The sequence below is a fragment of the Poecilia reticulata genome, chromosome 21 (genome assembly GCF_904066995.2).
Source record: "Poecilia reticulata chromosome 21, P_reticulata-male-v2, whole genome shotgun sequence".
Classification (NCBI taxonomy): domain Eukaryota; kingdom Metazoa; phylum Chordata; class Actinopteri; order Cyprinodontiformes; family Poeciliidae; genus Poecilia; species Poecilia reticulata.
This window is the reverse complement of record NC_088850.1, coordinates 14393808-14417583: the sequence shown is the minus strand read 5'-3', so window position 1 is coordinate 14417583 and position 23776 is coordinate 14393808. Positions and strand designations below refer to the sequence as shown.

General features: G+C 39.3%; 2 protein-coding genes across 4 annotated transcripts; both read left to right on the top strand.

Moving 5' to 3' along the window:
* The first annotated feature begins 114 nt into the window (after positions 1–114).
* lpin1b (lipin 1b) lies at positions 115–15483 on the top strand. 3 transcript variants are annotated; one of them, XM_008398014.3, is made up of 20 exons: positions 115–335; positions 6327–6530; positions 6626–6721; positions 8118–8401; positions 8682–8795; positions 9458–9581; positions 9699–9996; positions 10544–10637; positions 10730–10914; positions 10996–11089; positions 11210–11279; positions 11789–11881; positions 11965–12023; positions 12559–12697; positions 12808–12956; positions 13082–13168; positions 13596–13748; positions 13851–13965; positions 14058–14161; positions 14256–15483. In XM_008398014.3, the coding sequence occupies exons 1-20, from the start codon at positions 264–266 to the stop codon at positions 14428–14430; spliced, it is 2709 nt and encodes a 902-aa protein (XP_008396236.1). In that variant the 5' UTR covers positions 115–263; the 3' UTR covers positions 14431–15483. The 3 variants fall into 3 exon arrangements, with proteins under 3 accessions (XP_008396236.1, XP_008396238.1, XP_008396237.1); XM_008398016.3 differs by lacking the exon at positions 115–335 and adding an exon at positions 4206–4354; XM_008398015.3 differs by lacking the exon at positions 115–335 and adding an exon at positions 4253–4451.
* A 111-nt stretch (positions 15484–15594) lies between these two features.
* Positions 15595–23757, top strand: gnpat2 (glyceronephosphate O-acyltransferase 2). The gene is made up of 16 exons (XM_008398013.3): positions 15595–16422; positions 17769–17969; positions 18066–18242; positions 18367–18496; positions 18619–18746; positions 19352–19427; positions 19551–19702; positions 19933–20063; positions 20806–21047; positions 21482–21733; positions 21811–21890; positions 22114–22254; positions 22510–22609; positions 22706–22799; positions 22922–22983; positions 23113–23757. The coding sequence occupies exons 1-16, from the start codon at positions 16411–16413 to the stop codon at positions 23163–23165; spliced, it is 2031 nt and encodes a 676-aa protein (XP_008396235.1). The 5' UTR covers positions 15595–16410; the 3' UTR covers positions 23166–23757.
* The last annotated feature ends 19 nt before the right edge of the window (positions 23758–23776 follow it).

The window sequence follows — 23776 nt, the reverse complement described above, 5'->3', positions numbered from 1 at the left end:
CCCAGCAATCCCAACAAATGCCTAAGAAGTCAGAGGTTCCAATGGAAGATGCACACTCAAGGGCTGACTCAGGTTTCCAACTGGGGGTCCCAGGTAAATTTAGTAAGACGGTGTTCACTTGCACTTGACAGTCAGACACTCGCCATGCTCGGAGAGTGCAGACGCATGTTCAAGAACGCAACTAAGACCTGTGGAGTTTCTGCAATATACAAACATCCACTTTTTGAGGACATTCCAGCCTTCCCGCTTCTGAGATTTAACACATGATATCAGTGGACGAAGAGGAGCTTGATGAGGCCGTCCAGCAGTATTCTACTGACACCACCTGGAGCTGGGTAACGTGTTTTATAAATTACAAGCGTGTATGAAAAGGATTACAGCACTTTGTCCTTTCCGGCTAGTGCATTCTGTTCCAATGCAAATTTAGGTCTGAGTTAAATATTGAAGACCGGTTATAGAAGTCACCCAATAGGTTCAAATAACAGGGGCTGTCCAAGCTGCCGGGTGTGTTTAGATAATCCCACATGTAAAGCGACCGGGTACAAGTGAAATCTGGGAAGGTTGTCAAGAGGCCAGGAGAGGTGGGGGTAACAGGCTGCTTGGCTGGATTGGTGGATGGGGTAAACGCTCCAGCGATCACGTGATCTTCTCACCCTGTTCATGAGAAGATCACGTGATCAAAACAACACATTTGCCACAGAAGATGACAACGTCTAGCTCAGACTGAAAAGTTTTGAAATGTCTAAGGGCTAAATTTTTCTTTCAAAATCACTTTTTATTCAACCCTCACAAGTTCCTTTATATTATGGTGCAATCATTATTCCATCACTCTCTGGCTATGTTCATGCAAATTCAATAAAATGTGGTGAGCTTGTGTGCTTTGAGGGAAGCTTTTTTGTTTTAACATGATATCTTAAACACAATAACAGGTGGCCCTTTGGGACATCTTTGTGTCATTTGATTTCATTCATAATGCATGTGCATTACACAAACTCTAATATTATATTTATAATATAATTAATATATATATCTTATTTTCCAATATATGAAAATGTTTTATCTTATCTAGTGAACCAAGCAATTTGCATTAGGGATGAAAAAAGTAAGTTTTTACATCTGTACAATAATTTTTAAAAAATTAAAAAGTAATCAGCATCAACATCACTGCCAATGTCCAAAAATCCCACTTTGCACATAACAATGGAAAAAAATAACTTTTTTGAAGAGACTTTTACAGCTAACATTTTCAAAATTACTTTGTAAGCAGAAAACCCTTGTTATTTTTTTCTCCTTTGAGTTTAACTTAATCACTGAATCAATGTTTCTATCAATCCCTGCGACTCTCTGGCCACTTCAGCATAAGTAAGTCAGTCAGCAGCTGTAAGATTAGTCAGAGACAGTTCAACATAAAGCGTTGCATCTGTTAAAACAATCCACCTTTACTTATTTGTTTTAACAGACTTCTTAACAGAGTGTGTTGTATTTGAGGAATTTCAGGCCAAATCTTCCATGTACGTGAGTTTCTGTTCAAAATGAGTGTTAGTGTCTTTCCATCAATATGTTTCTTTGAATTAAAGTATATCAAAATAACAATGTGAGATGAACAAACTAGAAATGATCACATGTAATGAGGTTAAGCAAAACTTGGTCAAAGATATAATTGTTGTAAAAAAGAAAGAAAGAAAGAAAGAAAGAAAGAAACAGCCTGAAAATACTTGTACATCCTTGGTAGATATGAGAATCTGACTAACACATTGAGAGTTTCAGCTGACCGTAACAGTACATCACATTTAGTTGGGATGCAAGCCAAAAGATGGTTCTGATAATTCAGTATTTTCAATCAAACAGTGTTACACTTCTGTACACATAAAGAAGCTGACTAACATAAATGTTTGTGTGTTTTGTTTTATTTTAAAATATGTGCCATCAAAACTGTCTTTTCTTTATAATAGCCCTCATCTAAGTGATTTAACATGCTGAGCATGAAGCTTCCAGCATGAGTCATTTACATCAACTCTCAGCGGACTTGTTCTTAGAAACATGTCAGTAAAGACAGCTGTGAAGCTCATATGTCCTTAGAGGTCCCTCTGAAACTGACAGAAAGACTGATGGGATGTCAGGCCATATTTGTAGAAGAAAACCATCCAGCTGAGAGATGTATTAGCTATCGGGTTTGGGGTTCAATCTTTTGGCAGAATGCTTCTTTTTCGTAAAGACGAACATGCTCACTGACATTTGTGGATTTAAAATCCCATGTTAAGAAAAGATTAAGAAGTATATATTTTTAGTAAAACTACTGGTGCCCTTGTTGATGAGAAACTGTTACAATCCATGTAGCTTCACATGGTGGTCAGAGGAAGTGGTAGCTTACCACCATCAGCATGTAAAAGTGTATTTGATTTATTGCACTTTAAAGCACTTTGAAGTCCCAAGACCCTAAATAAATGGAGACCATTTACAACTATTTTTTTGTTTTTAAAATGTTTTTGCAAAAAAAAAAAAAGTCAAAGATGCTGATTGTGACTGATTTGTAAAAGATGTTTAAACTGCTTCTTATGCTGCAAGTTATTAGCCATTGTGGAGGGTCTAATTAATCTCATGTGTGTCACTAGAGCTGCATGGACACACATGAGGAATATTATCTAATGATGAATAGTATCAAAACACATTCATGTTTGAATGGTCCAGTCAAAGTCAAAGTCTATATCCAGTTGAGAATTTGACAAGATTGGAAAATTGCTGTCTTCTAAACTATTCAAATTTAATCGAAGGTAATATAACTGATTAAAGAGGCAAGAAGAGAGAAGAACTGGCAAAAACTTAAGCGTGTAAAGCTAGTAGGCAAATCCTAAAAGAGGGAGGTTTAGCAAAGTGAACATATTTTGTGTACTATGTAAATAAGGGGAATTTTGTGCAACATCTGAGAGAATGCTTATTATAAAAATATCTTGTCAATGTTGAGCAACATGAAGCTGAAACCACCAGTCAGCCACATCCTTTTTGACACAGTTTCTCTTAAGGGTCTCTTGCTACAACAGCCAACATCGGCTGTGCTGCGAGGCAGGGCTGTGATTGGCCAGGAAGATCACCTCACTGCGTCACGCTCACTGAGCCACTGTAACCGCCGACGTAGCTCCCAACTGCTTCCCGCCGTCGCTGCAAAACTACAGGATGCAATTCAGTTAAACCGTGTTCTTTAAAATGTCTGCACGGTCTCCTGAAAAGTGTGGCCAAAATGTTTCACTTACGCCATGTGGACGTACATCTTTATTACACAGAAGAAAACAATAAAGAACTATAGAATCTTACAATTTGAAGTTTGATAAAGCATAGTTATTCAAACGTTTGTAGAAATCGCGCATTCACTTGTGAATTGTTTATATGACCCGAAAAAGCTCTGAGAATGTGACGCGACTAAATTCCCGTTTACAACCGAGTAGTGCACCTCTGTGGCCGTAGGAAAGGTATTATGGCAAGCCGTTTGTACAAATATTTGATGTTCTTGTTTGGTGATGGCCATTTCTCTCTTTCGTTCCTTTGATGTTTTTCTCAGTTTGTTTCCGACGTTTTTGGGTAAGAAAAGGAGTGCTCCAGAATTGGTCATGCCATACCCACCAAGAAGACATTTTGCATCCATTTTGACTACAAACTCACCATAATCTTCAATGTTTTTGCTCCTTTTTGACTGTGGGAAAATGTGACTTTGTGACTCGAAAAAAAGTATATCTACCAACCGGAAGTAATTTTGCTTTTATCATATTTCATAAAACTCAACTGGCATAGATCTGAATAGAAATGAGGTGCAATGCAAAGTTTGAGTACCTTATTGTTACCTGCTGGTTTGCAACAACTCCAGTAGGTATTTTTCTCACAACCCATAAGTCCTTGTGTTCATAATAGACTTCCCGTTTAGAACCTGCTTGAGTTGACTAAATTGCCAGTTTTTGTAAAAATCTGATTGGGAATCAATTTAGGTGCTGGCAATGATGGGTAACAAATTGGATAATATATATTTTTTAATCCCAAATAGTTAGTAGAACTTTTGGCTTCACTAAACCATTCAAAGTAGTAAAAAAAACAACCTAGTTAGGAGTGTAGGAAATAATGTGAGTAAAGTCTAAAATTACTGTTGATGTCGAGGACATGAACTATTTATACAAATGGTTTGCCATAAAAGTAAACTGGCCAGCTCGAAGCTGATTGGCTGACAAGATGGTCGGTTTTGCTGCATGTGACATTATCATCTACTAGGTTACGTGAAGAGTTAAAGAGAATAAACACGGACGAAGAAATGTGATTCGCTTTCACTTAAAGAGTCTACCACTGCGGCTGTTTGACGAAAACATAAGGCAATGTAAGGCTCTGTTGAGAAAACGGAACTTTTAAACATTTTTGTGTTGTTCCCCTTTGAGGAAGTGCTCGTTAAAGACTGGCATATTCATTACAAACAGGTATGTGCGTGCTTTTATAAATAGGATACCTCCCCAAGTCTTTTCCTTTAAATGTATGAATGGGAATTTTTACTACATCTTTGGGTTCACATGTCATACTCTTGCCCTTATAGTTGTTTCGTACACGCTGGATAAATATGCCTCAACTATTTTCCCTGAACTTAATTGTTTTAAAATTTTAATGGTTTTTTTTAGAAGCTGATTGGCTGCTTGCCCCAGGCTCGTGTTGGTCCATTTTGTAATAATTTATTGCCTTCCTCATTAAATATTTCCATTTAAAAACTGAACAAGCTCACTTCAATAATAAATGAATACGATAAGTTTAATTTTCAGAGTATTACGCCTGTCTGTGCTGTAATACGAGACTTGGCTGACAACAAAAGACTCAGTCCATAATATCTTCGGAGTGGACCAGTCACATTCCATCTGCAGCTTGTGATTATTAACCTAATGAATCTCGTGAGCATTGCTCTGTTAAAGTCACCGTTTGAACTTGAGTTTTGTCTTAAACATACTTGTAAAACCAGAAGCTGTCAAGTGCTTTTTGCCACTCTTCCTCTTTTAAAAAAAAAAAAATCTCCCACAGCAGACAGTCTATTTTTAGACTCATCTGTTCAGCAGTGTGCATCAGCCCTTCTAGTATCAGCTTAGATGTAGGGAGGGGGTGTTATTTACAATAAATGTTTCAAGTGACAGTACAGATTCTCGGTTTGACCTACTGTTTTAAACTCGGGGTTCTTGTTGTTCAAGAGGTGTCCTGATCATAAAAAAGAGAATAGGGTTAGGGTTAATTGTTTTGGCATCTGCTAAATAAATCAAGGTCGGATCCACCTTGTCTGTTTGTATTGAACTTTGACGTACTTGGACTACATCTCCTGTCTTTTTACACCTCATCTGGAATTTAAAATGCCTCAAGTCATAAAATCAAGCCTGCATGCTACATTCAAGATAGCCCATTATTTGCATAATGCTTTAGGAAGGAGTCACTTGAATGTAAAATTGTGTTCCAAGGAGATAGTGCAGACGTCAGCAGTGGCAGAGATGCTGTTTTTGCTATTTTATTGGCTTGTTGTGTAACTGGGTCTTTCTGGTGTTCTCAATGTCGTGATGCTGCAAGTTGAGCTCAGCTAATTTAAGACGTGAACAGTTATAATCAAGCGATCACTTGAGAAGTGGTGGCAGGCTTAAGTCGGCCTGTTGTTTGAGCTCTGGTGTCTGGGTTTACTGACTGGAAAACAGTTGGATATAATTTCCACACGGGAGAAGGAGCGAGATGGGTGGGGATGTGAAGTACAAGTAAATGGCACAGCATATGGCGACTTGCAAAAGTATTCATACCAGGCAAATTTGTCATATTGTTATGTTGCAGCCACTAACTTCAATGTAATTTATTGGGATTTTATATGATGCACCAACATGTGAAAGTAAGAAAAAAGGTTTCTAATGAGATATTTGAAAAGTGTGGAAAGCCTTGTAATTCAGCCTGCTTAACTCTGATACCCTGAAATAGTTATTGAATTAGGCCTCCCTTCTGCCATGCAGCAAGATAAGTTTGACGCTGCAGAAAAAGTGAAAGTGGGGCAGAGGTCACTTTACAGCAGGACTGTTACCCTGGTAGAGACAAAACCCAGCAGAGGAGCTACTGTAACAACAGCAAAGGGTGTTTCTGCCAAGTCATGTCTCAGGAGTGCCAAATATAAATGCATTTCAGATTCTTATTTGTCAAAAGTAAAAAAAAAAAACTGTCACCTTTTTCTTCATTTTTTTTCCATTACTCATTTTTGCTGGTCTGTTTGTTATTAATCAAGGGACGAATCCTAAATCGATTCTTTTTTCCTCTTTCATTTTCCCATTTTCAAACGTCCATTTCTACAGACCCGTCAAACAATGAACTACGTGGGCCAGCTCGCAGGTCAGGTGTTCGTCCAGGTCAAAGAGCTGTACCGAGGGCTCAACCCCGCAACGCTCTCTGGCTGCATCGACGTCATCGTTGTGAGACATCCCGATGGCTCGCTGCATTGCTCGCCCTTCCATGTTCGCTTTGGCAAAATGGGCGTCCTACGGTCCCGGGAGAAAGTGGTAAGGAGGCTCAAATGGGACAAAATTTTGGATTTTGTCACGGTAATGAATGTTTTAGTTTGTTGTTTTTAAAAAAAAAATTTTCTCCTCTTTAGGTTGACATGGAAATCAATGGAGAACCAGTGGACCTGCACATGAAGCTGGGCGACAATGGAGAGGCATTCTTTGTGCAACAAACAAACAATGATCAGGTAATAATCAGGAAAACATCTTTTCTATGTGTTCTTTGGTCATGCCATATCACCTGGTAAGGATAAGAAAGAGTTTGATGATTATTTACCATTTCAAGAATATTTCTGTTTACCTGAATGGGTCTGCAGGTAAATCGAAAAGGTACATCCCAACCATATGTTTCACCACAAAGTTTTAAACACTTTTCCTCCTTTCATTTCATCACAGAACATCCAGCAGGGACAGGCTGTGTGCAGCCCGTCCTGGATTATTTTGGTTTCCTTTTTTTTTTAAAAACAGCCTTTCTCTATTTATCAGAGAGAGAGGCGTATAAAGGCTCCATTTATTATTGGAGCCATTTATACCTGCATTTCATTTGATGCTGCAGCTGTATGTCTCACAGTGAAAATATACCAACGGACATGTAAGAACTTCACAGATTAAGCGTTGCTGCTAGAAAATACGCTAGAAAACAAAGGGACTTAGTTGCAACTTGAACTCAGTTTGTTTAAAAAAACTTATTTAATCCCTTGTTTCGGGAAGCTGCTGCTATTACCTTTGATTCGTCAAGGTTTTCCTTTGCGAGCAAGTTAATGCAGCTTAGGTACTTACTATTTAAACCTGATAGAAATGTGATCTGCCAAAAGTAATAAAAAAAGCTGAATAGTGCCTGGCTCAGACAAAGGAAGTGGGTGCTGTATGTTCTCCAGACTGGTGTCAGATTCCCAGACTTAATGGGGCATGAGGAGAAGAGGAGGAGTCTACTGCTTCTCAACCAACTTTTTTGGCACCACAGAGCAAAAACGGGAGGCAGTCCTGTCAGACCACAAATCATGTGGTTAAACATATGTTTTTCTTTCCTTTTTTCCATAGGCCTGGAAAAGAAACCCAGCCTCTCCTTGAAACCGTTTTCGTTTCATAGAAATTCAGCCTGTTATAGGCTCAAACTGTGTAACATATTCCTGTTGCTTGTGCTTGTGTTTTTGTAGCTCAGCATAAAATAAGCTTGAGATACAGGTCAAATGTAACTTTCAGACAAAGTGGTTAGTTTTGTTAAACATTTCAAAGGCCCATTTGCGCTCAACGTTAAATATGCAAACACAGTCGGACAGAGCCCATTCTGACTTTCCTCTGCATTCATTTCATGCAGATTTTTGAACTTCCTCAGGAAGCTTGAGAATGTTTACCAAAATGAAAAAAAAAAAAAACTCACCATAAACCAGTGTGAAGTATCGACTTCAAGCGTTTTTGAGATATTTTATCTTTAGCCGTTTTAAGCAGTCAGAATGGACCTTCTCCTTTGAACTTTAGTTTAAAATATGTGTGAGGCTTTCCATGTTTAAAGACCTTTGTGTCTTCAGGTAGCTGTTCTAGTGAGATAACTTATCATCTTGCTTGTCTTTGCCATCTTAACAGGAAGTGGTTCCCTCCTACTTGGCTACTTCTCCCATCTTGTCAGATGCTGCCTTTTCAATGTGCTCCCCGCTGATGGCGAAGAGCTCAGGGCCTCCTGTACAGATCCTGGGCTCCTTAGGGAGCGGTGAGAGCAGTGGCGCAGTAACAAAGAAGAGGAGGAAGAGGAGGAGGAAGAGTCGGGCAGACAGCACAAGGAGGGAGGAGAGTGGAGACTACTCAGCAGATGAAGACATGTTTTCAATAGACATCAGTTCTGATGAAGAGGCTGAAATGGAGAGCAGCAGGTAAAGGGAAAGAGAGGGTGAAAAAGATGTGGCAAAACAAATACGAGAGGGAGTGAGATATATTATGATTGTATGAGGATGGAGAGTGTGCTGTGAATCATCTCAGCTGATTAAGTTAATTCAAAATACTTTCAAATACACAGTGTTTGAAATAGAAAAAGGACAAATGTGATGTTTTCGTAACTAGTAGATGTAAACATGCTAACCTTGATTGGCGACAGGACTTGCTATCGTGCAAGTAGATTGAAACACAAGCTCAGATATTGTGTTTTTGTTGCAGGTCTTTATCAAGGGACGCCTTGCAAGAAGAAACAACTGTGGCTTCAGGCATCTGTTCTTTTAAACAGGCTGGGCTCTACACTCGTTCAGATGGAGAGTGGAGCCCGATTCATAGGTAATTCTGAACAAAAGCTTTTTCAATGAAAATAACATTTTATTCTTGTTGCATTTGTTGTAGTTCTAAAGCAGAAAACTTTGGACGATTGTGTTGCTCTATACCTTGCCTGTCGGCCTCCTCGTTTTGGGACAAAATAAACCCATTTCAGCCTTCTTTTTAACTCTGCATACATGTATGCTAAGAGCACTCAATTGTTTTTTATTAGAAATGTTATGATGCCGGGCCACATAAAAAACATCATCAAAATATATGTTGCATGTGTTGTTTATGATGGTACGTATCCTTATGTTTCCCATTTTGTTGGCCAGTAAAAGAAAAGTGAGCCACACTGTGCAACAAAAATCGGTTTAACAGCAATGTGACCAATTTGAAAATGTCACTAATAAATTACAAGAATTAAGTTTTTACATTCATCGTTACTAGTACTACATTGAAATTCACACTGTTTGGTAAACTTCAATAAAAATACCATTTCTGGTTAACATGACGTTAATAGAAAAGTAGAAAAAAAAGATTTTTCGTTTGAGAATATGCACTACCAAAAAACAAAAATCTATTTCTTTTCACATGCTTTCCCAATGCAGGTCCGAGATACTCCACCGTTCTGTTTGTTGACAAGGAGATGTTTAACTTTTGTACAATATTTCTTTCCCCTCCAGTCGTGATAACTCTCGCCCCACCTCTCCAAAGAGCGACTCAGAGCTGATCACCAATCATTCAGAAGCAGACAGTCAGAATCCAGCCATGCACTGGGCTTGGGGAGAGCTGCCCCAGGCTGCTGCGGTAAGCAAATGTCCACCATGCACACCATCTAAAAATCTAACACTATAGAAATGACAACATCCTGTTGCAGTTTTCAATTTTCAACTCTCGCACCTCTCTCCTTTTCCACGTCTTTAGCCTTCATTTCTCTCGCTGAAGCCTGTCGGGCCACATGTTTTCCCCATATCCGTTCCCGTGTCCAAAAAGACACATTTCCGAGCGATCCGTCATCAGACATCTTCAGACCAGTGTGCGCCGAGCTCTAAAATACAAGCTCCCTCTTTGCCGATTGAGGAGGAAGCTGAGGTCAAAAGGGGAACGCCGGACCCGGTCACGATGGAATCAGAATCCATGAGGATGGAGACTCAGACGCTACCTTCAGAGGAAACGGCGGCTTGTGCATCCAGCAAAACAGACTCTCCATCAAAGAAAAAGGGTAAAAGTGCTGTTGGTCTATAAAGAAAGCGCTTCTATGATCTTCCCAGATGGTGTCGGTCTCTTCTGTTACTGACTTTTTGAATAATCTTAAGGTCTCAGAATAAGGTGCTGCACTAAAATCATCTAAGACATGAAGGAAAACAAAAAACCTTGCAGAAACCTAACTCAAAATTAGGCCAGTGTACCAAAGGCTATGATGCTAGCAAAAATTCCTAACTCAATAATACCTCGACGGTGTGATCAGTACTGGCCAACAGTGTGAGGGAATAGTTGTTGTGACTAAAAGGTCTGCAAGGACGTTCTGAAGTGAAAAGAACTGCTTATTTTAAGCATAAGGTGAATATGTTCATGTGCAACACATAACTGTACATCTATAGGAATTTCCTATTTCTGTCACATCACCAAATGGCAAACCAGGCCAACCATTTTGCCTAAGCTTCTGGGAGAGGATTCCCCTAAAATCAATCAATCAAATACAAGAAATAAATCTTTTAGACCAACATATAAGAAATTATTTTCCAACAATTTTGTCTTCTCTCCTGCAGACAAAAGAAGCCGCCATCTTGGTTCCGACGGAATTTACTTGGACGACATTACGGAGTTGGAGCCTGAAATTGCTGCTCTTTATTTTCCTAAGAGGTACGAAAGCAGATTCGCGCGCACACAGACTACACTGCGAGAATTCGGTCAGTGTAATCTGACCTGATCGTTTTAACACCTCCAACTTGCAGTGAGAGCGCTTCAGCCATGAGAAGTATCTCCGACCCGGGGCTCCACAGCACCAGCCTGTCCCCACAGTGTGTGAGCTCGGGGGGAGACAGCGGTGTGGACAGCTACTGTGACCCCATGTCTGACATGCCATCAATGGCCATCTCCCTGTGTGGGGGGCTCACTGACAACAAGGAGATTACTAGAGGTACGTCGTCACAAGTGACGAAACAACTCCACGAGACACTTCAGAATCTGATTGTTGTCTGTCTGCTTTTGTTTCTTTTAGAGCAATTCTGTGATAAGATCGTCTCCTTTCAGCAATTTGCAGAAAACCCCTCCATCATAGACGACCCAAACTTAGTTGTTAAAATCGGTTCAAAGTAAGAAACTCTTAAATAAATTAAGCATAAAGTTGCCGTTTAGCAATGAACAAAATACTGTCTGTCTATGGCTCTTTAAATGTAAATTGAATTAAAAATATATTTTGCTGTCTCACTTAGGTACTATAACTGGAGCACCGCAGCCCCACTTGTGCTCGCCATCCAAGCCTTTCAGAAACCTCTGCCAAAGGTGATGGCACGCTCATACAGATTTACTCAATCTTATGTTTACAACACTAACCTATGACTACGTTTGCTTCTGCACCCTCAAAATAAGTTTTATATTGGGTAGCGTCAGTCAACCTAATCTGATCAAATTTGTCTTCTCTGTGTTCTGTGGTCCTCTGGTTTCGTTCTTGTTTCCTCCCGTCCTTTCACATATTAGTCCTCGTGCCTCGGTTATTTACTCTCATCCTTGGATTTCCTCCTCTGTTGTCTGACTAGTATCTTCAGCTTCAGCTCTGTATGTTTGGAAAGTCTCCACTCTGCTCTTGTTTCATTTATTTTCATTCGCAAATCCTCCCCGTCGGTCTGTCACACTCATTTTTCCCCAATTAGTTGACGCTTCGGTTTTGCGTCGTCATTAGTTGATTTATAAACTGCTTGTGTTTTTTTGGGGTTTTTTTTTTTTTTACGTTTTTCCTTATTTAATGGTGTGTCGTGGATTTCGGGGCGGTGTGTGTGTGTGTTCCTCTTCAGACCACAGTGGAGAACATCATGAAGGAAAAGATGCCTAAGAAAGGAGGGAGGTGGTGGTTCTCGTGGAGAGGCAGGAATAACAATGCAAAATCAGTAAGTTCTTCCTCTCTGTTCATATCCAAAATAAATGATCTCTGGCATTTCATTTATGAATGAGCATACATCTTTTCTTTTAGGATTCAGCCACTGAATGTGGGGCTTGTGGTGCTGCTGAGGTTGGCGAAATGAAAAGCAGGTTAGAAAAGAATTCAAACTTGGAAAACTTTCGTTGATCCATCTTAATATTTAATGTTTAAAGGTTAAAAAGTGAAGCCCATGTAAAATATAGGTTCATGGTATAGTGATTGATTTATTTCTAGCATTTATTTTAGTAAATTTTTATGATTATACCTTCTGAGCTACAGTTAAGTTTTTTTTTTTAACTAGCCCACACTTCTGATGTTGTTTTTCCTTCAAAAGTTGTTAAATCCATGGAGCATAACAGTCAAGTCATCCATCTTCTCCATGATTGTGAGAATATAACATGACATTCCCGGATACAAAATTATTTTTTATATGCCTTGTTCTGTATTATTTTCGTAGAAACTGAATTTCACTAGTTGAAAGACTTAACTGAAATAAATGCTTGAAGTAAGTCACCGTGTTCAAAGAATCTGGATTATAAACGAGTGTACTTATTGACCTGAATTTCTGGAACGAATGAATTTATCAATGGCATTGTACTTTATTGAGCTGCATCATTTAGTATTTTATAACCTCTTTGATGGCAGACTGAAAGAAGAGTCATCATCGAGCGACGAAGATCACATTGCAGCCAATCAAAGCTCCCCCGTCATCCAGTCAGAACCTGGGGTCTCTTCAGGGGGCGTGTCTTACAAGAAAACTCTCCGCCTCACGTCAGAGCAGCTGGTGAGGACGTCAGTTTGACTACAGCTTTCAATCTAATTTTCTTCTCCATGTAGCTGAATTATGGTTTTAACTTCTTTCTTTCCTGTCTCTTCTCCCTCTCGTACATGCAGCTGTCCCTGCAGTTGCAGGATGGTCCTAATGATGTTGTGTTCAGTGTGACCACTCAGTACCAGGGAACTTGTCGCTGTCAGGGAACCATCTACCTCTGGAACTGGGACGACAAGATAATCATCTCTGACATAGATGGAACCATTACCAGGTGTTTGACGTGTTGGCAAATGAAACCACTTATTCACCTGCAACCTAACCCATGTGGTCAATTTACACAGTTTCTGGAAATGGCAGTCTGTCTAAATTAAAAAAAACTCCTCAACTTAATTTCAGGTCAGACACGTTGGGTCACATCCTGCCCACACTGGGGAAAGACTGGACTCACCAGGGAATTACACAACTCTACCACAAAGTCAGCCAGTAAGCGTTTTTATTTTTATCGAACCCCTAATGTCCAAATACTTTATAAACTATAAATATGAAGTGAAGCAAAACGTAGCTTAATGTTTGTACAAACGTATATAGGCAAAGTAAAGATGTGTAAAAAGTCTTGAAATAAGTATTTTTTTTCCCCCAATAGTATCATTTCACACTAAAAGAATAAAAAAATGTTGAGGCACCAATAATTATGTAAAATCCATAACCGTAGTTAAATTAATGAATATTTTCAGCATTTCTTAGTGTTTAGGATTATGCTCATAAAACTAAACTTGAATTAAAAAAAATAAAAATTAGATAGCTAGTCAAAAATGCATTAAGTATGTTTAAGCTACACACCTCATGCCAGTTTGATATTCTACTTCTAGAGAGTTTTTGTTGTTTGCTAACCTCTTTGTCCGTTCATCAGAAATGGCTACAAGTTTCTATACTGTTCAGCTCGAGCAATCGGCATGGCTGACATGACCAGAGGCTACCTCAACTGGGTCAACGAGAGAGGCACCATGCTTCCCATGGGCCCCGTCCTTCTCAGCCCATCTAGCCTTTTTTCAGCTCTGCACAGGTATTTTTCCAACCCTTACCCACTTCACTGTATTGATTTAACATGATCAGAATGAGATCAGAAGCAAGAGAAACAATGCTTATTTTTTCTTTTATGCAACAGGGAGGTGATTGAGAAGAAACCTGAGAAATTCAAAGTGGAGTGTCTCACAGATATCAGACACCTGTTTTACCCAAATACAGAACCTTTTTACGCAGCATTTGGCAACAGACCCACGGTATGGAATCACATATTTTAGATGCATATGATAAATAACATTTGATCTAAAGAAATAAGTCATTGGACATATTTTTTTTTTTACATTTGTAGGATGTGTATTCTTATAAGGAAGTAGGGGTGCCACTGAACCGGATTTTTACAGTAAATCCTAAAGGGGAGCTAGTGCAGGAGCATGCTAAGACTAACATCTCATCGTAAGTGTGCTTGATTATTATTATTATTACGATAATAATTTGTCTTAAATCACATCGTCTCATTACAGCCGCCTCTTTCTAATCTTTTTCCCAGGTATGCACGTCTTAGTGAGGTTGTAGACCACGTGTTCCCCCTCAAGATGCGATCCTGCTCCTCAGACTTCCCCTGCTCAGACACCTACAGCCATTTCACATACTGGAGGGAGCAGCTCCCCCAAGTGGAACAGGAGGAAACTACAAGTCCACAGACTACACGCTCCGGCAGCTGATTCCCACCTGAACATCACCTGCAAAAAGAGCTCTGAATGACTTATAGTGTGCTTGAGATGTAGCCGTGATGTGGACAGTGATAGTTCCTTGTGATGTATCTGATTATAGGTCAAGTATTGTTTTTATGCACTTTCATGTAGAGACAACCAACAAGGGCAATCTTCTGTTTAGTCTTAAGAGCAAAAGGTGCACTTTGATCAAAAATACTGGATGTGTATATTTAGAATTAATTATCATGTATGTGTTCAGGCAGCTTAGTAGAGTTTTTGTTTTGGAGATTACCTTATTTCAATGGTTAGACTTTCTATTTATTTCAATAGATGCACTGTGTGAGCTCGCAGTCCAGCTGTGCAAGTTACTCAAATGTGTGCCAAAGTTTGACTGATTCCAGGTGCTGTTTGCTGAAAAGTTGCGATGTAACATTTCTGAAAACAAGGTTAAAAAAAATCATCTATGTAGCTGAAGCACAACACTATTAGCTGTAGCCAATAGCTCCCTGTAATGTTTTATCTGTGAGATGATTTGTTGAATAGTGTTTATTTTTCTATCCGAACCTGTGTGGCATGTGTTCAGACGTCTTTTATATCAGTTACAACTAAAACAACCTTATTCTGTCCAATTTATCTCCTGTAATTAGCTACCTGACTGGTGCAATTTAAAAGAGACCTTAACGTTGTGTGGCTTTTTATTGCAGCATCTAAAGAAAGACAGCTGGTCACAGTTTGGACAGGAATGTTTGAATGTTTTTCTGTGTAGTAATTTTTTAAATTTTTTTTTATCTGACTACAAGAATGCAAGAAGGAACAACTGTTGTAGCATGTTTTCTGGACAGGTGTATACCTGAGCTGTGTAAAAGCATCAAGCCTGCAGTATTATGAGAGAGGATGTGTGAGGACTGTGATAAATGTTTTTATTGTTTTTATTCTTTCCATGAAAGAGCTAAAACGGATTGACATTCTTTTAATCTTTGCCTCAAACTGAAACGCTTCCCCTACTGGCCTCCACTGACCAGTTTATTGTCAAAGTGGTCTCATTAAACATATTAAATTACACTGGTATACAGGGAATGGTTTTTTTTGTTTAATCTATAACAGAGCTGTAGGTGATCTCAACTTACTCATCTGTGTGACACATAAGCATTAAATTATATTTAAACCAAATGGATTTTCATTTAGTTTTTTTATGAATTCATACTTTTGCTGATTGTTTCCAATTAAAAATTGTGGTGACATGACTATAATAATTGCTATCTACCAGCAATGGGTCATGCATCACTTTTTGTTTGTTTTGGTTTGATCAAGGATTATAATATTCTCACATTACATTAGGCGACAGACCCAAACTCAAAATCAGGACCACAACCAATAGAAACTGAGCAAGCCTCTGGAAATCATGGAAGTATAAATTACAATGCAACAGAGATTGAAGCTACTTGCACTTATTTTTGACAAAACGTATCCAAAAAGTGGAATATCAAGCGATATAAAATTGTGTACGTAAGAAATTAAGGACAGGACCATATGAAGGGGTGAATGCAGCACACCAAAGATTATCCTCACAATAAAAACTGATTTTTGAAATTAAAAGAAAAAAAAAAAACCTGTAATTTGTCCTCTGGGTTTGTTGGCCTGTGATGGATAGGTGACTTTCCATGGTTTCTCTAGTCTAGCCCAATTACAGCTAAAGTTAATCACCATTGGGGTAAAAGAAGATTATACTGTGATTAAGAGAAACACCTCCATCTTGTGGACAATTACTGGAACTACAACTCCCTCAGGTTTTTCCAGGGCAAATAAAGAGCTGCTGGTTTCAAGCGGCCGGGGAGGAGTTTCCGAAATTCAGTAACTCTATTGGCTTGCGGCTCATGTTGCTGCAGCTGCAAGGTACTTGCTGTTTTGTGTGAAGTTATAAAGAGACAAAAACCGAAAGTCATAAAAGGATAGCCCACAGCAGCAGGGAAGGACGGATTTTTGTAAATAATGGCAAACACGGTAAGATACCTCATTAGTATGGCATTAATATGCTCTTGTATTCAGCCGCTACGCTAGCCTTCGGCGTTTTACTGTTATGTTTACACGAACTTGTATTTCTGAAGAGAGCAAAAGTAATGGTTAAAGCCGCGAAAACAAATAAGCTGTTAATAGTGCAGAACGGGGTCGACTTAAGCTGCTCAAAGTTTGGCCCACTTGAAGTTGCTCAGTGTTTCTAAGCACGCCACTTGTTGCTTAATAGGCAGCTATTTGGGTCATAGTACAGAACTGACAAACCTTCTGGGTTTCCTCGACAACCTTAATGCTTTATTAACACCAAGGAAAGGTTCAGTTTACCCCCCACCTGTCCCTCCGCCTAATAATCCTAAAGCTGTGCTAATTATTTTCTCAAATGCTTTATTGCAACACATTGCCCTACAAAAACGATTTTTATAAGTGTTATAATGTCATAAAAGTAAACTTAGAAAAACCTATAGCATCAGGCGAAAATAAAACGGTGCAAGCGACTTTCTCATTTCTGATTGTCCACCAAAATACATCATGGAGCACAGCGAGGTAGTTATATCCTCAGTTATTTGAACTGTAAGAAAATTAATTTCAGTAGCTCCATTCAAAAAAGCAGTGATCTTAGTCATCATAGAGTGGTGCGATGCCGATTTGGTTTAATTCATTTTGATGATTATGGCCTAAATTGAAATTTAGTTTCACTGTTTGCTGGCCAATCAAGCAGTGTTCCCATAGTGATTAAACCAGGCATTGATACTTTTGCCAACAAAGGCAGGTGCCAAGTCCTGCTGGAAATGAACTTATCGACATCTGCGTGGACTTTAGAGTTAATAAAACGCAGTGAACTAACACCATCAGATGACCCCCAAGCCATCACTGATAGAGGAAGCTTCACACTGTACGTCAAGCAGTTTGGATCCTGTGCCTCTCCACCGTTTCTCCAAACTCTTTTCACCTTGATTTCTGAATTTAGCGCAACGCATTCTTGCCTCTGTAAAGAGGAATTTGGATCTGTGAACTGCAGTCCTTTTCCTCATTAGCCTAGGTAAGACACTTCTGACAGTGTCTTGATCAGAAGTGGTATACTACAAGAAATACAATTAAAGCCCATCTCTATGCAACTTACACCATCTATTTAGCACTCTTTCATCCTCATATTGTTGAGTTTTATTGTATTGTTTGTATATTTGTTCCTTCCACTCAACTTTTCTGTAATAACCAAATCCATATGTTTTCTACAAGCTCTTTTTGCCTCGTACGTATTTTAAATATGATCATAATGTTGTGTTACGGTTGTTAAAAGTAAATCATTTTAACACAAACATTATTCTCTCCTCCAGTATAGAGTCTTGGATAAAGTCCGTCTGCAAGATGAAGAGGAATTTGTAGACATCCTGGAGGACAAGAGGTACTGCAGTGACTTGAGGTTTGCCTTCAGGACCTTTAGTCCTCCACCGTATAAAGGAGCGCCCGCCTGCTCCTCTGATGAACTCAACCAAGCCGTGCTGGAGTCTCAGTATCTTCGCTACGTCATAAAAGAGGTGCGATTGAGCAATCCGAAAAAAAAAACGCGTGAAGAGGGACGTTGCAGCAACATCAGGAAGCAGTCTGACTTCAACCCTTCTTTCCCCGTGTAGGTTGCTTTGGAGACGGGGTCATCCGTGGAGGAAGTGAGAGACGAAGCATGCGGGATTATGTGGGAAATGTCTCAAAACTTGCAGCTGAGGTTCATCAGGCTGTTGGGATTCGCGGTCAGAAAGGTGTTCAAGAGAATCTTCAGTGCCATTTACGTCAACATGGAAGGACTCCAAGTGGTGAGAATGAGATGGGATTAATACGCCGAATACCAATTTTTCTGGTTCACTCACACTATACTCATCAGTTGCAATATCAGACAATATGTTTTTTTTCTTCTTGTATTTCTTTTCCTTTTTGCAGCTTCAACAAGCCACTCAAGAGTGCCCCGTCATCCTGATGCCCAATCACAGGAGTTACATTGATTTCCTGGTTGTCTCCTACATCTTGTTCAACTACGACATCCCAGTGCCTGTAATTGCTGCTGGAATTCGCAAGTATCTATTCAGTTTGGACCGCTCCATTGTAATTGGAACAGTCAGAAATGATTCCGACAAGCAGTCTCTCCGTTTTCTTATCCTGTTCCCTTTTGTCTTTTTTTTTTCCTCCTTAAAGCTCTAGCAGGGATGAAGATTGTAGGAGAGATACTGCGTCGGTCGGGGGCTTTCTTTATTCGACGTGCCATTGGCTCTGACAAACTCTACTGGGCTGTGCTGTCGGAATACGTTCGAACAATTGTCAGAGTAAGGCATATGATGATTTGGCGGATGATGTAATGTCAAGCTGCTTTAACTACAGTTCCGTTCAAAAATAGATGTGACGATAAAGCAGACAGGTAGCGCTTTGTTAAACTAGTTTGTTTTCTTGTCTTTTTTTAATGCCAATTGGGCCTTAAACATACACCGACATTTTTTAAGTTGACATGAGGTTCCAGAGGCTTAATCTTGGCCTCCTTTAAGAATAATTTTCCTGTGGAACACCAGATTTTTCTCCAGGTTTCAGCTGTCTGTCCCAAACCGCCCTCCTCATGAAAAAAAGAACATTAGTTAGGATGTTCAAGAACAATCCGGTTTCCACTCTCTATTCAAGTTAGGCTATAAAATGGAGACTTCTGGAAAACTGCTGTCCCGATTGAAGCCTGTTTTGCATTACCCTGAACTTGGAGAGTAAACCAAGACAGAAGTTCCTGCTCCAACATGGACATCTTCGAGCTATAACTAAGATTTACCCACAAGGGAGAAGCCCATGTTGGGAACTGTTTACAATAAGTTTATACCGTATTCACATTTCAGTTTTTCATGTTATCCGCTAAAAGAGGCAAACTAATATTTTGAAATGTCTTCTGTAGAAAGGATTTGCCCCTCTGGAGTTTTTCGTGGAAGGTCTGCGGAGTCGAACGCTGAAGTCCCTCCCACCGAAGTTAGGTGAGCTCACATCTGTCGACGTCTTAATATTTTTTCTTTTCTTTTCTTTTTTTTCTTTTTTTTTTTTTTTTTTTTGGATTTTTTTGGTTCCAAATACATTATGGTATCCGGAAATGTCTGCAGGTATGATGAACATGATCCTGGAGCCATTCTTTAAAGGCGAGGTGTACGACGTCACCTTGCTGCCCATCAGTATAAGCTACGACCGGGTGCTGGAGGAGTCGCTGCTCGCACACGAGCTCCTGGGTGTCCCCAAACCCAGAGAAAGCACCGCGGTATGACCTGTGCTATTTTTATAAATCAATTCAGCTCTCGGAATGTATTTTCTTTAAATTCCTACAGTAGATTTGCAGAAGATCACCATTTATAAACACAGATTCATAGGGTGAATATAACACCAGCTTGTCTGTCGGCAACTATCATTAGATCTGGTCTGAGATGATGCACACTGCACGTATCTGCAGTTTTTTCCCTTTTCTTACGATTGGACTCATTCTCTCTGCAGGGTCTACTGAAGGCCAGCAGAGTTCTGCAAGAGAATTACGGCTGCATGCACGTGAACTTTGGCCGTCCCTTGTCTGTCCGACGGCTGTGTGAGGGCAAGATAAATCGCTGCCAGTACAACCTTACACCTAGGTAGAGAAAATCACCTGCTGAGCACATGTAGTTCACTAGTGACCTGCAGTATCAACAGATTTTTAAACAAAAAATACATATTTTGCATATTTGTTTTGCTACTTCATAAAAAAAAAAAAAGATTTAAATAAATTGTATTTAACAGACCAAAACAAAATACTGCATAATTTTTGTGGCGTAAAGACAATAGTACTGGGTTTGTAATTGAAAGTTTGAAGGCGTCCTATTTACTCTGTTTATTTCCTCTGAGTTATTAGGCTGCAATTGTGGCTTTAAGTCTTTTACCCAGAGACTTAAAAATGATTGAAATCTTTGCACAAAATAGGTTAGTTTCAGTCAGATTAGAAGGAAAACATAAATTTTTATGCCTTCCTACTATTTATTACCAGGACTGGATGTAGGACTGGTCTTTTACTGGGTCACACTAGAAATGACCTTTTCTGCAGCCTCTTTGCAATTGTTTTTGTTCGTAATTACGACAATAGTTTACGGATTCTCCTGCCTGACCTGTGTATGTTTTTAAATTTAGAGCTCAGACACAACAAATGGGTTCTCTTGTAATGTAACGTTTAAACATATACTGTATAAACCACCTGAATGTCCAAGAAACTGGGGTAAAAAAAACAAAACAAAAAACATTGGTATACTATAGTAGCTGAAAAACTGTAGTCATTTTAAGTTTTAAATTGGCTGTAGTCAAATATGATGATTTGTCTGATCCAGCTCTGTTCCCATTGTTCAGGGATCTTCCTCAGAAACCCAATGCAGAGGCCCAAGCCTGCGGGAGCTGGCTGGCTCATATGATCGTACGGCTCCAGGAGGAGGGCGCTCTGACCAGCCCCTGGTCTCTGATGGCCTGCGTCTTGCTCCAGGTTCCTACTGCAGTCTTAACAGAAGAGGGTCTGCTGTTTCACCAGCTCACAGAGCAAACCCTCTGGCTCAGGAAGCTGGCACTGGATTTTAGGGCTCATCTTAACTGGCCTGGTGGGTCTAAGATGCTTTTTCCACATATATTCTGCAAATTTTATTGCCTTTTATGTACATGTTACTTGCGGTAAATGCATTTGTAGGCTTTTTGACTTGCGTTTTCCTTCGATGGCCAGTAGGTGGCATTTGTTTTGGCATGTGATGGTGGAACACTTTCAGGACAGACGGGTTCCTTGATCTGGTCTGAAGTAGATCAGACAGATTAGATGAATGTGAGTTGGCACAAGTGCTCACGCTCCCTTAGAGCATATTCAGTGGATTAAAGCACTTGTAGTGATTTAGGACTAATGCTAAGAGTGCAATACCTAATCTGTCCTTTTTTTTACAAGTGTCCAGCATGCACACATCCAGTGACATGAATGACCAAAGTAACTTATTATGACATGCAGGTTACACTTTTTTTTTTCTTTCTTTTTTTTTATTTTTTGCAGAAAAAGTCCCAGATTCAGATGTGATGTCTTCCACCATGGCTCTCCATCGATCTGTTGTTTACCGTAAAGCGGGACGTGTCTACTTGACGCGAAACGATGAGCTTGAGCGGAAACACTCGATAGAGGAAGACATGATGAGGACGGCGGCTGCGTTGCTGATGCTGGCTTCATACAGGAATCAGTGCCTGCATGTTTTTGTGCGTCCTGCGCTGCTTGCTTTGGCCATGAGCATCACAAAAAGCACAAAGAAAGGTGGGGAGGTTGAAAAGACGTGGCATCGTTTACTTCTTATAGTAACTCGTGTAAATAGCTCATTGTTCTGTTCACAGATGAGCTCCTCACATGCTTCTGCTTCCTGCAAGAACTTTTCTCCAACGAATTTGTTTTCATTCCTGGCCAATCTTCTCAGGTAAATCCCCTCGTTGTCAGCTCAGGTGTTAATTATTCTGTAAATTAAAATGCTTGTTATTAAACTCAACATTTTTATTAAATGACAGAAAGTCAGTTGATGGGGGAGGAAAAACTCCAAAGATTTCCACAAATGTTGTATCAAACACTGGTTATTTTAGTGTTTGCTATTCTTTTTTTTTTTTTTTTTTTTTTGAGCACTTTTTTTTCCCCCCAATATGTAGGACTTTGAAGAGGCATGCTCTCTACTACACAAATGTAAAGCAGTCCATGTCGGTCAGTGGGAAGTGACGGATTCAGACACGGGGCCGGAGGTGTTGTCTTTCCTGCAGGAGCTGCTGAAACCCTTCATAGAGTCGTATCAGGTGCCCTTTATAATCTGTGTTGCTTATTAGTTAAATCAATTCAAAAAGTGAAACACACAGGTTAAATGCACACAGTGATATATTTCAGTTTTTTTTCTGTTCATTTTGATTATTTATGTTTGTCTCATATATCCCAAATTCTTTTTTTTTTTTTTTTTAAGTAGAATGTTATGTTGAAGTGATCATGGTCAGCAGCCAAAATGCCTGAGGATCTGTGTTTTTTTGTTGTTGTTTGTTTTGTTTTTTTATGAGTAGCTGATGTTCAGATTCCTCTGTGAGGAGAGAGACTGTGTATTCAGAGAGAAAGACTTCCTGTCTGGTGTGCGAACTCTGGCTACAAAACTCATTGTCTCAGGTAAAACTACAAAATAAAAAAAAGTCCATAAAAATGACAACTGCCCTCCAGCTGCTTACAAATCAGTTTAATTTTACATTTTTTTTTTTTTTTTAGGGGAACTCCACACCTACGAAGCCCTCTCATCGGACATGCAGAAAAACGTTTTGTCATCGCTGCGGAGGCTGGGGGCCGTCACTAAGATAACGATGTGAGTTAATGAGATCAGGCCCTGAAAATATGTTTTATTTCATTTAAACTTATTTTATTTGCTGGTTCAGAAATTGCTTTATTACAGCAGTTACTCAAGTTTTTATTCTTGCCTGATTGCAGATCTGAGAATAATGAATATAAAGTGAACAAGTCAGCAGTGAGAAGAACTGGAGACATGCTTGGTAAGCGTAGTAAAAGCCTTTTTTCTTTTTTTTTTTTTCTTTTTTTTTACATTATTGCCTTCACGGTCACACCACCAAACTACACCCTGACATCTTCTGGGTGTTTTTTGTTTTTTTTTCTTGCTGCAGCTGGAAGAATCCCTCTGCAGATTGTCCAGGCTGCACCTGATGCCAGACTGTAGTCTCAGCTGGAACTGATCCATTCTTATCACCGATTTCTGTAATGATCAGAAATCAGTGATAATTTCGGCTGAGTTCTGCTCTTCTGTGGCCTCTACATATTTTTATACCTCCCTGCTAATGCCAGAAGTGTAAAACTAAACTCTCTACCACTGTAACTGAACAATTGCTGCTTAAACACAAAATGGGGATAGTAAGTCAATGAAAACATTGGAATGAATACATCAGTTTTTCATATTTATTAATCATGTCATGTTTAATTAATGTTAGTCTTTTTATTGTGATTTAAAAGGCCCATGTTTTTACTCTAATTTTTTTCACCATGCCAAATTGTCAGAGAACATATATTTTAATAGTAAAGCTTAGTGAATGTAAAGATGTGTGAAAATGCTAGTTTTTTTTTTTTTGGTCTGATAAATATTTATAAAACTGACACAAATATATCCCAATTATTTTAACAAGGAATTAAGGATATTTTAACCAGTATTCTCTATTATTCTTTAATTTTCTTAAATGTATGTGTTGGATTCATTGTTTGACTGTGAATGAAAAACAGGGCACTTTAAAAATAAACCGGATTAATTAAGCCAGTCACTGTAGAGGTCTTATTGAG

What these genes read in the sequence shown, in the direction of transcription:
- lpin1b (XM_008398014.3), top strand. Translation starts at nt 264, where the DNA reads ATGATATCAGTGGACGAAGAGGAGCTTGATGAGGCCGTCCAGCAGTAT. An exon ending in GGAATAACAATGCAAAATCA is followed by an intron (nt 11,882 to 11,964) that starts GTAAGTTCTTCC and finishes CTTTTCTTTTAG; the next exon opens with GATTCAGCCACTGAATGTGG. An exon ending in GTTGGCGAAATGAAAAGCAG is followed by an intron (nt 12,024 to 12,558) that starts GTTAGAAAAGAA and finishes CTTTGATGGCAG; the next exon opens with ACTGAAAGAAGAGTCATCAT.
- gnpat2 (XM_008398013.3), top strand. An exon ending in CAGTACAACCTTACACCTAG is followed by an intron (nt 20,064 to 20,805) that starts GTAGAGAAAATC and finishes CCCATTGTTCAG; the next exon opens with GGATCTTCCTCAGAAACCCA. An exon ending in CACAAAAAGCACAAAGAAAG is followed by an intron (nt 21,734 to 21,810) that starts GTGGGGAGGTTG and finishes TTCTGTTCACAG; the next exon opens with ATGAGCTCCTCACATGCTTC.